The sequence below is a fragment of the Marmota flaviventris genome, chromosome 2 (assembly GCF_047511675.1).
Source record: "Marmota flaviventris isolate mMarFla1 chromosome 2, mMarFla1.hap1, whole genome shotgun sequence".
NCBI lineage: Eukaryota > Metazoa > Chordata > Mammalia > Rodentia > Sciuridae > Marmota > Marmota flaviventris.
This window is the reverse complement of record NC_092499.1, coordinates 76,812,080-76,829,044: the sequence shown is the minus strand read 5'-3', so window position 1 is coordinate 76,829,044 and position 16,965 is coordinate 76,812,080. Positions and strand designations below refer to the sequence as shown.

General features: G+C 39.4%; 1 protein-coding gene across 1 annotated transcript in view; it reads left to right on the top strand.

Moving 5' to 3' along the window:
* Fbxo34 (F-box protein 34) overlaps window positions 1-16,127 on the top strand; it is a 73,675-nt gene extending 57,548 nt beyond the window's left edge. Inside the window, exon 2 of the mRNA XM_027929726.2 lies at window positions 12,906-16,127. Within this exon, the coding sequence (XP_027785527.2) occupies window positions 13,132-15,057 (1,926 nt within the window). The 5' untranslated portion in view covers window positions 12,906-13,131 and the 3' untranslated portion in view covers window positions 15,058-16,127. The remainder of the gene's footprint in view (window positions 1-12,905) is intronic.
* Window positions 16,128-16,965: the final 838 nt, after the last annotated feature.

The window sequence follows — 16,965 nt, the reverse complement described above, 5'->3', positions numbered from 1 at the left end:
GGGGATGTGGCTCAGGATGTGCCCCTGAGTTCAGTCCTCAGTAGATCCCTCACCCCCCCAAAAAATATCACCAGACAGAGGCAGTTTGAGAGGCAGAAGCATGTTGATTGCAAGTTCAAAGCCAACCTCAGCAACTTAGTAAGGTTCTAAGCAACTTTTGTCTCAAAATAAAAAGGGCTGGAAATGTTTAAAACAAAACAAAACAACCAGATCGCAACCCTGTCTTTAAGGAGTTGATGGAATTCAGTGCTTTCTTTTGACTGTAGTTAGTTCTATTTGGATTTGTGTGTATGTTCAGTTATTTTTGACCATTTCCAGGGCCAAAGAGAAAGATTTCTATTAAAATGAACTTGAAATGGCTTTGGTCTGTTACATTTCCTTTTAGAGAATAGAGAAACCTCTAGGACTAGAGGGTTTAGAAAATATAACCATAAGTATACTGTACTGTCATTAGGAACTTCTGTACAGCTAATTATCTATTAGGTAACTTATTTGACTTTTTTTTTTTTTTCTTGTTACTGAAGATTGAACCCAGGGTAAAACCCACTGTTTTACCAGTGAGCTAAATCCCCAGTCCTTCTTATTTTGAGACAGGGTCATGCTAAGTTGGTTAGGGCCTTCCTAAATTGCTAAGGCTAGCCCGGAACTTGTGATCCTTCTGCCTCAGCCGTGCCCAGTTCATTTGACTTTTGTGTCTGTTAATTTTTTTAGAGGAGTGGGGGGATTGAACCCAGGGCCTCACGCATACTAGGCAAGCACTTTACTACTGAGCTACATCCCCAGCCCTGTTAATTATTACATATATGGGTATGTATATAGACATACATAACACACAGATATGGCTTTGTTTCAAGTAGTGTAAAGGAGACCGGAACCAGGTGCAATGGTGCACGCCTGTAATTTCAGTTACTCCAGAGGCTGAGGCAAGAGGATTGTAAATTCAAGGATAGCCTGTGCAGCTTAGCAAGATTGTATCTCAAAATAAAATATAAGAAGGACTGAGGATATAGCTTGGTGGTAAAAAGTCCCTTGGTTCATTCACCAGTATTGAAGAAGAAAAAATGGCTCGGAGTATAGCTCTGTGGTAGTGCCCTTGCCTGTATGCCTGGTCCCGAATGGTGGGGCGGGCGGGGGCAGAATGGGAAATACGTTGTGTGTGAGTGTGTGTGTGTGTGTAACATATTTGAAGCCATTCTAAAAATGACATAGCACTTAGAAATCTAAGATGGATCATGCCTTGTAAAATCATTTAAAAATATTCATACATTTTAGTTGGTCATTTCCACATATATAAAATGAGAATGATAATATATTTAATAAGGAAAACTGAGGACAGTTTTATTTATTTATTTATTTATTCTCCCTTTCCCTCCCACTTCATGTCTCTGTTTAATGTTAATCTTTTCCTCCTGCTCTTCCTCCCTGCTGTTCTTAGTTGTTCTCATTATATCAAAGAAAGTTTTTTTTTTTTAAATAAACATGTCCTGAAGATGAAATTAACACACACACACATAAATAATGAAGCTCTTTAGAATAGTGTATAACTACATGATAAGTGTTTAATGCATAAATCATTGCTAATACTTAAATAGTAATATATCACTTCCCTCTCCTTGGATGAATGTGGGAGGTGATTATTGTTATGAAAAAATGTTTATATATATATATAATCTTAAAGTTGTGAAAGTTAAGTGCACTTGAACAAGGTAGATTCAGTACTAACTAGACTGCTTATTTAGGGTATAGAATGAAGATTTCAAAGTCATGCATTTAAGAAATTGGTTGGTTTTTAATCACTGTTGTCATTCAGGTTTGTTTTTTTTTTTAATTGTTTGACTTCTTGTGTGTTAGTCTCTCTTTTTAATCTTTATTTAGTTGCTTTATGATTTATTTCCTGTTTGTTTTTCAGTAACTGGTGTGGTGTAGGGCAAGAATTTACGTTGGTGTCCTTTGTCTGAACCAGGAAGGACTGCATCAGACAGCCTGTGGGGAGGGATTTAGGTTGAGCTCTTAGAGAGTTGCCCCATGGAGGGAGCCAGTTTCCTCACTTTAAATCAGTGGATATGCAGCTCTTCACCCTGTATGCGCATAATGAATCTTTCAAGGCTCATTCTTTCAGTGTTTTCTAGTTGCTTCTATGTATTTATTTCTCCTTTTTACAAACTAGTAATTATGGAAAAATTTAGCTCTATACAGAAATAGTAGAATGATAAACTCCCACTTAGCCATCAAGCTTCAGCAACCTGTTTCATAGGCAGTTTAGTTTGATCTACACTAATCGTTTCTCCTCTCCTGTATTATTTTGAAGGAAATTCCACACATTATATCATATACTCTGAAAATATTTTAGTATGTATCTCTAAGAGATGAGGATTTTAAAATGCACACACAAACACATCATGTCTGTCTGACTCAGGATCCACAAATGCTATGTTTGGTTGATTTGTCTTTCTCATCATGAGATACATCCCTATCCCTCTTTATGTTTCATTTTTGAGACAGGGTCTCTCTAAATTGTCCAGGCTGGCTTCAAACTTGTCATTTTCCTGCCTCAGCCTCCTGAGTCCCTGAGATTACAGGTGTGTGCCACCATACCCAGTGTGCTTTTTCTTTTCTTCCTTCCCTCACTCCCTCTCTCTTGTTGGAATTTGTCTCACCTGACTGGGCTTGAATTTAGGAACTTCCTGCCTAAACCACTTGAGTAGATAGGAGTACAGGCATGGGACACTGTGTATGGCTTCTAGCCCATTTATGTTTAATCAAAACCTTAAATAAAATTTTTATTTAAGACAGTTGATGACTTTAACTGTATTTTCATTTGAATTACTATTCTCTATGGCATTGATAGCAGTGATTAAAACGCAGTATATGATTTAGTGTTGAGATTTGCTGTATATTATATTGAGTAATTAGTTACTGCCAAATAACTTCAGGTCCTTATTATAGTTCATTGATAAGGAAGTTGTCTTACTGTTCTTACTGGGGGTTATTTCCCAGTTAGGAATAATCAAGTTTGCACTCAAACTATTTGGATGACAAATAATAGCTGTTTTCAAATTTTACATGCTTGTGTAAATTTTTTAAATGAACTCATTATTAATTTTTGAAAAACTTATTTCTAGTCTTCATTTGGAATTTGGAACAATAAGAGTCTAAAAATGTCTCTACTAAAATATTATTACAGGTACTTTTGGTATTACTTATTAAAGACCTGATTTCTAAATTGAGCAATTTGCAGGGGGCGGGGAGGGGGGGGTGAGGGTGAGGTGAAAGGGAGCCAAGGCTTTGTTTGGTGTTACAGTAAAGTCCCACTTCAAAATTGCTGCATTTTACATTTGACTGTTATCCATCAGTGTCTGAGATCCACTTGATACCTTCTAGAATGTTTCATGTAGTTTTCTATTGTTTATAACCTGGTGATACTTTTGTTTCTTGAAAGAATGTTTAAACCTTTCATAAGTATTTTATTTAAAGCAAATAGCTAAAAGATGATGGATTAGAAACTAATGTAAGGCCTAGAGGTTGACCTGCTCAATGAGGCATATAAGAATATCTGCAGTGAGATTAGGGGAGATTTTTGTCAGTTAACTTTTTTTTCCCCTCATGCATTTTTAATGCCTTTCTTCTTTCTTCAGATTTTGATTAGAGTGCTTCAGTACTCTCTAGGTAAGCAGGCTTCTCTCTCAATTTTTTTTTTTTTTTTATGGTACTGGGGATTGAACCCAAGAGCACTTTACTACTGAGCTACATTTTCCAGCCCTTTTTGTCTTTGATTTTGAGATAGAATCTTGCCAAAGCTGTCCTTGAATCTGCGATCATCCTGCCTCAGTCTCTCGAGTTGCTCAGACTATAGGCATGCACCATTCCGCCTGGCTCTCTTAATTCTTTTACATATATATACAGTGAATAAGCCTGATTGTCATTTTTCTTTAATGAATTTTTGGAATCTACTTTGGAAATATACTTGGATCGTTGGTTAGGAAAAGGAATATAGAAGGCAAATTCAAGTGGAGAAAAGCAGTGGCACACTCCTGTAATCCCAGTGACTTGGGATGATGAGGCAGGAGTATTACAAGTTCCAGACCAACCTCAGCAACATAGTGAGATGAGATCCTCAGCAATTTAGTTAGACCCTGTCTCAAAATAAGAAGGATTGGAGATATATAGCTCAATGGTAACTGGACCATGGGTTCAATTCCCAGTACCAAAGGGAAAGAAACTAATGGAGGTAAAATTTATCAGTAGTTCATTCACCAATTAAGTCTTTAGACATTTAATTTTTAAGTAACTTTAAAAAATAATGGTGGTAGCTAGGCATGGTGGCCCATGCCTGTAATCTCAGCAGTTTATGTGAGACTGAGACAGGAGGATGGATAGTTCAAAAGCCTGCCTCAGCAACTCAGCAGGACCCTGTCTCTAAATAAGATACAAAAAGGATTAAGGATGTGGCTCAGTGGTTAAGCACCCATGGGTTCAATCCACAGTACCCCCCCCCCCACAAATGTATTATCAATCTCTCCAATAAATAGCAGTTTTCAGGTGTTTCATCTTGCCACTTTTTGGATCCAGCACAAAGCTAGTGATCTGATTGAGATACTTTGTACAGTATGGATGGACACCATTTCCCTGTTTTCCATATTAAGGTTGTCTCATCTAAAATAAATCATTCTGTCAGGTATGTTGGTATGAGCCTGTAATCCCAGCAATTTGGAAGGCTGAGGCAGGAGGACTGTAAATTCAAGGCCAGCCTGGGCAATTTAGTGAGACCATGTCTCAAAAATAAAAAGGTCTGGGAATGTGGTTTAGTGGTAGAGTGCCACTTGGTTCAGTCCCTAGTACAAAACAACAACAACAAAAACCCCCAACCCCCATACAAAAAACTCAACAACAAAAAACACCCCAAAATATCAATATTAATGATTTTTTGGACTTTAATTCTCTACATTTTATCTGGATTTTGACGTTCATTCTAGCAGTGTCTTGCAATTTTAGGTTTCTCATCATCTTAGGTAGCTTGATGTGGCAGAGTTTTATGAGTGGCATTATGTCATAGGAACAATAGGAAATAACTGTGCACTAGTTTAACTTAGATAAACATGGTAAATTATAACCAAACATAATACTTCGATTCGTCCCTATTCCAAACTGTTTTTTTAATGATTCACAACAGCCTGAGCAAGCATTTTTTCTTCCAGGCCCCCTGTCTTCCTCACTACTTTAAGAAAGGTGGTGGGTAGGGATGACTCTTGTTTACTTGCATAATTTCACTAATTCAGTATTTCATAATACTTGGGTTGATCTTACTGTGATCACATTGGAAGAGCAAGGCAATGGCTCTTCCCCAACTTGTCGTATTCATTTTTAATATATTTTGTATACTTTGTTGTCCCATCAGTTTTATCATAAACCTTTCATTATTTTCTGGAAATGAGAGTTGTATGATCTTTATGATAAAGAATTTATAGTATAGATAACCTTGAAGATGCTATCTTTAAATACCATTGTGAATTCTAAGATAGAAGTTAATGAACAAAGAGTTCCTGAAAACTGCATGTTTCCAAAGGCCATTCTTGGTATTATTCAGTACATATTAATAGATAATAAAGGACTTTTTCATTGAGCACTACTAACTACCCAACTCTTGAAATTCAGAGGTTCCAAGAAAAGGCTTTGTAAATGTTCCTTTAATGTTAGGAAGGTAATGCAGCCTCCTTTGACCCAGGAGCTGAAGACCAGCCTGGGCAACATAGTGAGGCACTCTCTCAAAACAAACAAACAAACAAACAAATAAATAAATAAAAGAAAGGAAAAGTGAATTCCTTCCCTGAAAAAAAAATTATCCTTCAGTATTTTGGAACTCAATTTAGAGAAATACTGTCTTTTCTCACCTACAGTTTTTCTTTATTTTTTGGTCCCCTGCCCTGGTTTTTTTTAGTGTTCTGTGGGAGTTGGGTGCATTCTATCAGTGCTTGGAGGCATATGGAATGGGGAGTCTTCTCTTCTGTCTCTGTCTGTGTTCACACCCTGGTCTTGGCATGTTTTCCCATTTAATAGCCATGGAAGTAGCTTTTACATACTTGTAGACTAGTATGTAGGATATGTCTGCTTTAATGTATCACTGTTCTGTGTAGGGTTTTTCTGTGGTATTTAAGAAAAACTGACCTAATTTGAATATAAAAGCTCTTTGAATAGATGCTATCAGAATTATTTGTGTCATAGTTTGACCCAGGTTAGTTTTGTTTTGTGACACAGGGTATTGTTATGTCCAGGTGCAAACCTTATCCCCAAATACTTGGGGTTCTACCTCAGCCTTCTAGGTAACTGGGATTACAGGGATGTACCACTGTGCCTAGCAAACTTGCTTTTTTTTTTTTGTAAATATATGCACCCCCTCACCATTTTTGGTACTGGAGATTGAAACCAGGAGCCACATCCCCAGCCCTTTTTATATATTTTATTTAGAAACATGGTCTTGCTGAGTTGCTTAGGTCCTCACTAAGTTCCTGAGGCTGGCTTTGAACTCTTGATCCTCTAGCTTCAGCCTCCTGAGCTGCTGAGATTACAGGCATGTGCCACCGTGCCGGCCCCCTCTTTAAAACAGGAAGTAGAGCTCCAAGAGATGGTTTTAAAAATCTAATTCTAGTTTTTTCATGACCTAGCTGTGTGTCTTCAAAAATTTTACCTCTGCTTTCTCATTTGCAAAAACAAGGATTTATTATATATAAATGAAAGTAGTTGCTGGAATTGCTAATCATTGTGTAGTGGTCCTGTGACTAAGGCTATTCTCTAGAAGTGTTTACAGATTTTGGGAAATTTACTTACTTTCTTTTTCTTTTCCCTTTTCATCCTTTTTTTAACTGGGGATTGAACACAGTGGTGTTCCATTGAGCTCCCTCTCCAACCCTTTTCTTTCTTTTTTTTTTTTAGAGTCAGGGTCTCCATAGGTTGTCTACACCGCTGTAGAACTCCCCTCAGCCTCCTTAGTAGGGGGAATTAGATTGCACAACTACATCTTTTTTTGTTCCTCTTTCTTCCATAAAGAATGGTTCTTATTATTGTTAATAACTAACTCTTGGAATAACATTCCTGTGCCTTTACTGAAACAGAAACAGAGGAAATGCTCTATTTTCTAACCTGTTTTGATAGGGCTGAAGACTAAAAGACAAGTTTGGAACTTGGCATTTGCCTTTGATGTTATGACTTCTTACTAACACTTTAGAGAAATCTCAGTCCTTTTTCCTGTTTAAACACACATTGCCATTTTATTCCTTGTCCATCAGATTTACCCCTCTACATGCAAGAATTATTCTGTGACTCTTTGGGCTTTGGCATTTATCCATACATATCTTTTTGTTGTTGTTTAAAAAACACAAAGTTCAGTTAATCTTCTGTGGCTTAATTTTGGAATGGTACACTATCTTTATGCGAGTTTTCCCAACTTTTTTGAGCTAAAATTGGAAATTAGACTCTATAAGGAATATTGGAATTACTGAAAACAAAGTTTTGGCTATCACTGGAGTAAAATTATTCAAGTTTTAATTCATTGTTAATCTCACCATATTCCTGGAAGGAGTTCAGGGTGACAGGTACATACAGAGACTTTCTCCCTCATAGCCAGAGCTACAGTTTCTCCTAGTGGTTCACAAAGGGTCTCCACCACCAACTGGATGCTATTCTTTTTCCTGATTATAAAAGTAACACATGTTTATTATATGAAATCTTAGAAAAAATACTTGAAATATTTCATTGAAATATTTCTGTGACAACTCTCTTAACTAGTCTGCCTACTTGTATCTCTATTTTGCAGGCACTTAGGCCCAACATTTCTGAGAAATTGAATGGAACCTCCCCTGTTCCAAATCTGATCAGCCACCTTGTCACCATCCACTTGGAGGAATCACACTGCATGACTTGCAGAAACCATAAGATGACGATTCATCCTTGATGGCTCTCCTTCATTTTTTTAGTTTTAATGACTATAGTTAGTCAGAATCTTGCTTGTTTGCTGGTCATCTCTCCATTCTCAGCACCTAAGCTCAGACTTTCTCACTTAACCTGAGTTTCCCAAAATTATCACCTACTTTTGAGCCTCTTAAGGATTTTTGTATATCTTCCTTCACAGCTTACTTTAGAAAGTCAGGGTTTCTCAGACCTGTTCCTACACCATCAGGACTAAGCTTGGGCCAGGCATGGTTACGTAGCTGTTATCCCCGTGATTCAGGAGGTTTGGACAGGAGGATTGCATGTTGGAAGCCAGCCTCAGCAAGTTGCTTAGGGCCTAATCTATTTCAAAATGAAAATAAAAAGGGGGTAGGGATGTGTGACTCGGGGTTAAGTACCCCTGGGTTCAATCCCTGGTACAAAAAAATAAAAGACTGAGCTTGACACTAGCAGCCCCACATTTCCTTCATGAACATTCCTTTTCTCTCTCCCACATGGACTCTCACAGCACTTGTTGTACACTTAAATGACATTACACATTCTGTTGTAATTGTCTGTTTACTTTTCTCTCTTGAAACAGCAACAGTGCCTTATAACTGTAGCAAAACAACAACAACAACAAAAACTGGCAGAAGTTTTACACAGCTCTAGAATGGCTAGTAAATTTCTGATCAGTAGGTAGAAGGAAATGAAGACTTGGCCTTCACCTATCTGGTCCTGTGGTAATGGTTCTGTGAACAAGCTCTCAAAGTAACAAGGGCAGTAGGGCAAAGCAGGAGTGGGTTGGCTGGAGTGGGCCTAGCACCTTGCTTTGATAGAGGGTAGCCTTTCCTATAGCTAGCAACAGTGCTACAGAGATAAGAGGGCTGCTTAAAGTCCAACAGTTGTGCTAGAGATTAAAAGGAAGACACATTTTATTGTCTTAGTGATTGGGTGTGAGGAGTTACTTCAGACTTGACTCAGGTTACTGACTTGATGGGCTACCAACTAGTAGGAATGGTTTCAAGATTCTTTTTATCTTTATTTTTTGCAGCACTGGGGATTGAACCTAGGGTGCTCTACCACTGAGCTATACATCCCTAGTCCTTAAAGTTTTTTTTTGTTGTTGTTATTTTTGTTTTGAGACAGGATCTCAACATGTTGTCCAGGCTGGCCTTGAACTTGTGATCCTCCTGACTTAGCCTCTTAAATTTCTGGGATTACAGGTGTGTATTACTGTGTCTGGCCAGGTTGGCTTCTTGTTGGATGGACATCTCCACTTGATTCCTATTGTAGCCCAGCATCCCAGCCCAGATACAGAGCCCCACTGACCCTCTTGCATTGATTCTAACAAGTGACCACCAAAGTTCCTTCCAACTTCAGTCTAAAGTTAAAAACAGATTCTGAGCCCAATCCTAGAAATTCTGATTCATTGGGCCCGGGGATCCTAATTTTATTTTTATATGGGCCTTTTTGGAAGTCTAAGGAACACTGCTATGTAGGTGCTATAAATATGCATTTTATTTAATTGCAAGAGAGTGGAGTTTCATTATAGTTAACTTTTAAAATTTAAGTATATTAAATTTTAGTGGTGTATGCCTATAATTCCAGTGATTGGAGAGGCTGAGTCAGGATGATTCCAAGTTCGAGGAAACCCTCAACAATTTAGTGAGTCTGTCTCAAAACTTAAAATGAAAAGGGCTTGGGATGTAGCTCAGTGATATGAGCACCTCTTGGTTCAATCCCCAGTACTGCAAAATAAATAATGAAGATTTGCAACCATGGAAACAACTGAAACTTTCCTCCATTGTGCTTTGGTAGGAGCTGAGGTGGGTGTGAGGAGGAATGTGCCACCATCTGGTGTAATCTGTTAAAGTTTTGCTTTGTTTTGTTTTGTATTGGAGCTTGAACCCAAGGGCACTTAACCATAGAGCCACATCCTCAGCCCTTTATTGTATTTTATTTAGAGACAGGGTCCTGCTGAGTTGCTTAGGGCCTTGCTAAATTGCTGAGGCAGGTTTTGAACTCTCTCGATCCCCGCCCCCGCCTCAGCCCTGCAAGCTGCTGGGATTACAGGTATGGGCCACCACACCTGGCTAAAGTTTTTGTTTTTGTGGCTTTTTGTAGCAGATACTCCTGGTGCTGTACATCATGTCCTTCTAGTCCACCACTGATTTCAACCAAAACTCAGATTTTCGCAGTTTCTCTTAAGTTTTGCCAGCATCTGTTTTCTGCCTAAGGTCCTTTCAAACCCAGCAAGGGAAAGGGGAACATTAACATATCAGTCAGCTTTCAATCAGCAGAGGATGCAGTCAAGTGTCAAAACATTATGCCTTCTTTAGGGGCCCTACAGAATCACCCCTACTTTTCAGCAGTCACCTAGATTGTGTATCTTTATTGGCTTTTCTCCTTCTCTATTGTACCTTTGCTTTCCCACTTCTTTCCCTGGGATCCTGTCCTGTTTTCATCTTGCTATAACCATGTATACAAGTAATTGCCATTTGAGCTGACTTTACAGGTTAAATGCAAACAAAAACTTTCCCTAATTAGTTTCTTTTTAATGTTCCTGTCTGTCCATAATGGCACTTAAAATAATGTGTGTGGGAGGAAGGCGAAGAGAACATATTGTGCAATGCAGAACAGCAGATATTGCTAAAGTTTAAATTTATTCATAGACACAGTGTAATGAGATCATTGTGTGAGAATCTATTGTCCCCTTCCCACCCCAACAACCTTCATTTCTTCCATTTTACTTATAGTGTGGTTGAAGGGATATGAAGAACCGGAAAATATTTGGCAAAATGAGACAGCATTCAGTGTGTCTCTTTTATTCATTTTTAAATCATCTTGTTCTTGAAAAATTCTGAGTAGTCCTGTTTGGAAATTAAATTATAAAATATAATTATAGATATCTGTTTAAAAAGTGCTGTAGTGCAGAAAAGGGAAAGATCACTACAGATGGTTAAGATATAAGTTGCCAAAGATCAGAAAGATCCTGATAAGATTTTAGCTGGGAACAGTGGCATATGCCTGTAATCCCAGGGACTGGGAGGCTGAGGCAGAAGGATCATAAGTTCAAGGCCAGTCTCGGCAACTAAGTGATACCCTGTCTGAAAATAAAAAATTTTGTTGTTCAGTGGTAGAGCACCCCTGAATTCCATCCTGGACAGTATTGTGTCTCCCCAGTACACACATACACATATTTAAAAACACTTTGTGTGTGTGTGCATTAAATGTAAGCTTTCTTTTTATGCTAGAAGACAGCATATCCACATTTCCTCTTTTAACTGAGACTGGACTCATGGAATTACAAGTTGAAATGAAGGATAAACTTGAACCAGTTAATTACTTTGTGCAATGCAGAATAGCATACATATTTACTTTTCATCCTTGACAGTCAACACTGATATCTGACAGAAGTTATGCAGGATCTGCTACAGTATCGCCACTTGTTTTTTTCCGGAGAAAATTGAGAGGAATGCCAAGTCACCCAAAACATAAAGCTAAGATTGTCGCAGTGGTCCAGAGTAGGTAAAAATTCCCTATGCTTAGACCTGCAGGTGCTATGGCTTCAGTCCCACCAGCCTGTGACTGCACATCTTTATTTTGGTTAATAGGTTTATTTTGCAGACCAGGCATCCCTGGAAAACCTCTTTCCTCCATCCAAAGTGTGTGTGTAGCAGTGGGCTTGACCTGATCATTAGATTATTTAATATTTCAACCCCTCAGTTAACATTTCAGCTTAGACCCAGGGAGAAAGTGACTTGCCCATGGTAAAAATCACCTCACTATCTAGCTAATCAGTGATAAGTAGGGCCTAGAACACAGGTCTTTGTTATGTAATCATCTTGCTGTCTCTTTTGTGAACTGGTATCCATCTCTTTATTTTTTTATTTTAGTTTTTGTGTATTTGTGGTGTTTTTTTGGTGTGTGTGGGGGCAGTACTGGGCATTGAACCCAGGAGTGCTTTACCACTTGATATCCATGTCATGAGCCCTTTAAATTTTGTTGAGATGAGTCTTGCTAAGTTGCCCAGACTGGCCTCAAACTTGATTTCCTCCTGACTAAGGCTCTTGAGTTGCTGAGATTACCAGGGTGTGTCTGCCTCTGGCTCCCATCTATCCCTGGTCAAGTACAAAACATGGCAGCTTTTCTGAACTAGATCACATGGGTTTTAGAATTAATAAGGATTTATAGATTCTATGTGGTTTAAGATATCTGTAGGAAATTTGACATTTAAGTGCTTACATAATCAAGACTATTAGATGGATAAGCAAACAAGTGAAAATTTGTATACATCTAAATAGTATTATTGGGAATAGTCTAGAAAGCAATATAATACATTTTGATACACAACCAATAAAATGTTAGTTGTGATGACCTGGAAAAAGTGTTTAAAAATCTAAGCATTATGGAGAAGTTCCTTTTATACTTTCCTTTCTTTTATATTATGCCTATCAAGTGTTTTCAGTAAGTTTAGCTTTCTTAAAGGATTGATGCATAACATGTGAATATCTGTTTCTGAAACTCTTCAGCCAAAACCAACTTATTTTCTGGCTGATACACAATGAAAAGTGGTTATTTTACTTTTGTTGTAATAGATCTGTGCATTAAAAACTGGCTGACGATGGATATAGTGGCTCATGCTTATAATCCCAGTGACTTCAGAGGCTACAGTGGGAGGATTACAAGTTTGAGGCCAGCCTCAGCAACTTAGAGAGGCCTTAAGCATTTTAGAGTGTCCTTGTCTCAGAGTAAAAAATTAAAAGAACTTGGGATATGGCTCAATGGTAAAGCCACCCTTTGGTTCGATCCCCAGTAACCCCCCCCCCCCCCATAGAAAAACCTAGCTGAAATGAGTGTTGAAGATTTAGTAAACAGTAGAAAGTGTTTCTTTTACTTGCTAGAACTATCTGAGCCTAAGTTATAGAAGAAACTTCTTTTAAAAAATTGGTCTCAATCAATTATGTATTTCTTTCCTATAGGGCCTGTGTTATGCACCTAAAGCAATACTGGAAACTCCAGAAGAAAGAGCGTCCTCTGGAAGTCTGCAGGGACACTCTGAGAATTCTTATGAGCCATCAAAAGGCTGTAAATGATGAAAAATGCAAAGCTAGCTATATGAAAACAAGTGTCTTTCCTTCAACTTCTTTTAGCAAAGCATCATCTTGAAAACCTTTTGGGATCCTTTCTCCAAATGTTCTGTGCAGTATGAGTGGGAAGAGCCCTGCAGAGAACAGCTTGAATGTCAAAACTAAAAAGAATGTGCCACCTGCAACAATCCACCAGGGTGAAGAAGGAGAAGGGCCACTTGATATCTGGGCTGTTGTGAAACCTGGAAATACCAAGGAGAAAATTGCATTCTTTGCAGCTCACCAGTGTAGCAACAGGTTAGGATCTATGAAAGTGAAAAGCTCTTGGGATATTGATGGGAGAGCTACTAAAAGAAGGAAAAAATCAGGGGATCTTAAAAAAAACAAGATACAGTTAGAAAGAATGAGGGATGTCAATAACAGGTGCTACCAGCCTGAGCCATTTGCATGTGGCATTGAGCACTGTTCTGTGCATTATGTAAGTGACAGTGGAGATGGAGTCTATGCTGGAAGACCTCTGTCGGTTATACAGATGGTTGCCTTCCTTGAACAAAGAGCCAGTGCTCTGCTAGCTAGCTGTGCGAAAAACTGCACAAACTCACCTGCCATTGTGAGATTTTCTGGCCAATCTAGAAGTATGCCTCCTGCCCCTGACCCATTCTCTGCCCCAGGAGCTTGTGAAGAACCCACAGAAAGGGGAAATTCTGAGGTTGGCGAACCACAGAGCGAACCAGTCCGTGTCCTAGACATGGTAGCCAGGTTGGAGTCCGAGTGCCTGAAGCAGCAGAGCCAGCGTGAGCCTGGAAACCTGTCGCGGAATAACAGCTTCCGTCGAAATGTGGGCAGGGTGTTGCTTGCAAATAGCACTCGGGCTGATGAAAGCAAAACAAACAAAGGCATCTTGGAGGCACCTGATACTCAGGTGACTCCCATGCAGTCTGTGTCTGTAGACTGTGGTCCCTCAAGAGCTGAGCATTGTTCTACTAAGGGGGACCAGGCCTGGGATAGTGCTCCTCAGAGCTGTCCCTCATTGTCAGCAGGTGTGAATTTCCACTTGGACAGGGCAGAATTAGAGCCAGGTCAACATACTGCTGTGAAAAACAACAACAGGTATGATGTGGAAATGACAGATGAACTTGATGGATTACCTTTTTCTTCTCACACCTACCCCCAAGCCACTGAATTGCCCACAGATGCTGTCAACTGCATGAGTAGAGAGCTTGTGCCTCTTACTAACCAAAATCCTGATCAGAGAAGAAAAGAATATCTGTGCATCAGCATCACTGTGTCAAAGGTAGAGAAAGCCCAGCCTTCTAGTTTAAATTCCCATGAGGAGCCACTTCCAGGGATGTTGTTTTTTTTGCCATCTGGTCAACACCAGTTAGACTGTTCCCAGTTGAACGAAAGCACAGCACAGGAGTCTTCAGAGGCAGGCCAGCTTGAAGATGCTGCTCAAGTTGACAGTGCATCTGAGGAGAAAAGTGTTTCAGTTGAGCCACTTGCACCACCAACTTCTGCAGTGGAAGGTACGTTACCTGTACTTGAAGCATCCAGTTGTAAGAAGCAGGTGTCTCATGACTTTCTGGAGACGAGGTTTAAAATTCAGCAGCTTCTGGAGCCTCAGCAGTACATGGCATTTCTGCCTCATCACATTATGGTGAAAATCTTCAGGTTACTTCCCACCAGGAGTTTAGTAGCTCTTAAATGTACCTGCTGCTATTTCAAGTTCATTATTGAGTACTACAACATCAGGCCAGCAGATTCTCGCTGGGTTAGAGATCCACGCTACAGAGAAGACCCGTGCAAGCAGTGCAAGAAAAAATATGTGAAGGGGGATGTGTCTCTGTGCCGGTGGCACCCCAAGCCCTATTGCCAAGCATTGCCCTATGGGCCTGGGTACTGGATGTGCTGCCACCGGTCTCAGAAGGGCTTTCCTGGCTGTAAGCTGGGGCTTCATGACAATCACTGGGTCCCTGCGTGCCACAGCTTTAATCGGGCAATCCATAAGAAAGCAAAAGGGACTGAAACTGAAGAGGAATACTAAAGTCCAGGGGAGAGGCAACAAAAAGGACTGATCTTTTAAACCACAAAACACCTAGATAAAGTGTTCACGCGAGTGTTGCCTCTCAGTTATCACTCTAGGAATCTGTACTTACTCCTTCAGGACTGCCATCACTCAGGCATTTTTCTAAACTCTGAACTTACCAGCTGTATAAGAAAAATGGTCTCATGGTTTTATAGTGGCGCCTCAAAACATTTGATCCAGGGTGGTATCCCACAGCTTGATTCACTCAGCTGCGAATAACTATGCCTGTTTTCTGTCATCAAAACCTTCCTTAAAGGATGACAGCTTGCCACCATCAAGGACATTGAGAGGAGTTCACTGCAGACTCTGCAGGCAGTTCCCAGAGGTTCCAGAAATGTTTCCAGCATTGGCACCATATATGAAATAAGTGAATAGTGTCCTATGAAAAAACAGACCCTTGGATGATGAGTATACCTAAAAAGGAAGAGTCAGGCACCTTACCCTAGACCTTGTATGCTTGATCCTGTGAGATTGATGTTTGTGATTGAAGATGGATTTCATGCCCTGTGGTGTTTACAGTGTATATAATGGTGTGTTTTCATAGGGCTGTGAAAGTGCACATTAAACCCGAGCGCCTTTATCTTTAGATGAGTGCTTTAGCCCCTCTGTAAATAACACAATTAAAATACAGTTGTATATGATGGAGAGCTGACTTAAAAGCATAATCACCACAATGCAGCTAGGATAGTGTTGCGGCTATAATTGTGTTTTTTTAAAAATTGTCTCAAAGTTTGTACATCCTGTATAAAATATGAATGTTTCTCAAACTATGAATGTTCCCTGTATAATATATGAATGTTTCTGAGAAGAAACTCTAAATAGTTAAGAGGTTAACCTGTTGAAAGGATACCAAATAATGGTTTAACTGGACAACCTTAAAATTAGCATAGAGAACAATCCCCTGTTATATTTTAGTGATCCACCAAGAATAAGAGAATATTATATAGTCAGATTATAACATTCTTGTCTACTTTATCCTTTCTGTCTGGTTACAATTTTTTTTTAACTTCAATAAACATGCATCTTAAAAGAAATGTTTTGCAAAGATTTCTTTATCCTTTTTAAATTAAACAAAATGTCTATAATGCTAAAGAAGGTTGTTGTGGATTGAGTTGGAAGAAATTTTTTGAGTTGTTGGGGAATGTAGAGATAATTTTTTTTTCCTGCCACAGAAGAGACTACTTGGGCCTTAGGCTGTAGCTCAATAGTAGAGTGCTTGCCTAGCATTTGCAAGGTGCTCTGGGTTCCAGCCCCAGCATGTGGGGGTGGGGGTGGGGTTCCGCTGGGTACAGTAGAGAACACATGTAATCTCAGCAACTCTGGAGGTTGAGGCAAGGAGATCAGAAGTTGGAGGCCAGCTTTGGCAGTTTAGCAAGACCATGTCTCAAAAAAGTGGGAAGGATGGGGATGTAGCTCAGTGGTAGAGTACTCCTAGGTTCAATTCCCAGCACCTTTATTATATTATACAAGCTTAAATTTTTGCAGTCTTTTAACACATTTTGAATTTGTTGTCTGCCCAGCACCTACCATGTTTCCTAAGATATCCTTACAAGGTGTTCAGGTAATCATTTTAGAAGTCATTTAGGATCTCTTCAGGCCCATGGTCACGTAATGCTTGCTGGGGCTGGATGGGAAAGAAGTTAGGCCCTAGAGTTGTGATAGGTGAGGAATCTAAAAGCACCAATTTAAAAAAAAAAAAGAAGGTTCCTTTTTTTCTTTTTTTGGCCGTGGTGGGGGGGGGGGGGGGGGAAGCTAGGTTGGCTTGATATTAAGTGCTCACCAAAAAATCCTTGCAGCTCGTGGAAGCTGCAGGGTTTAGAAGAACAGATGGGAGAGTGATGAGTGAGGATTCTAAGGGTCTTAAAG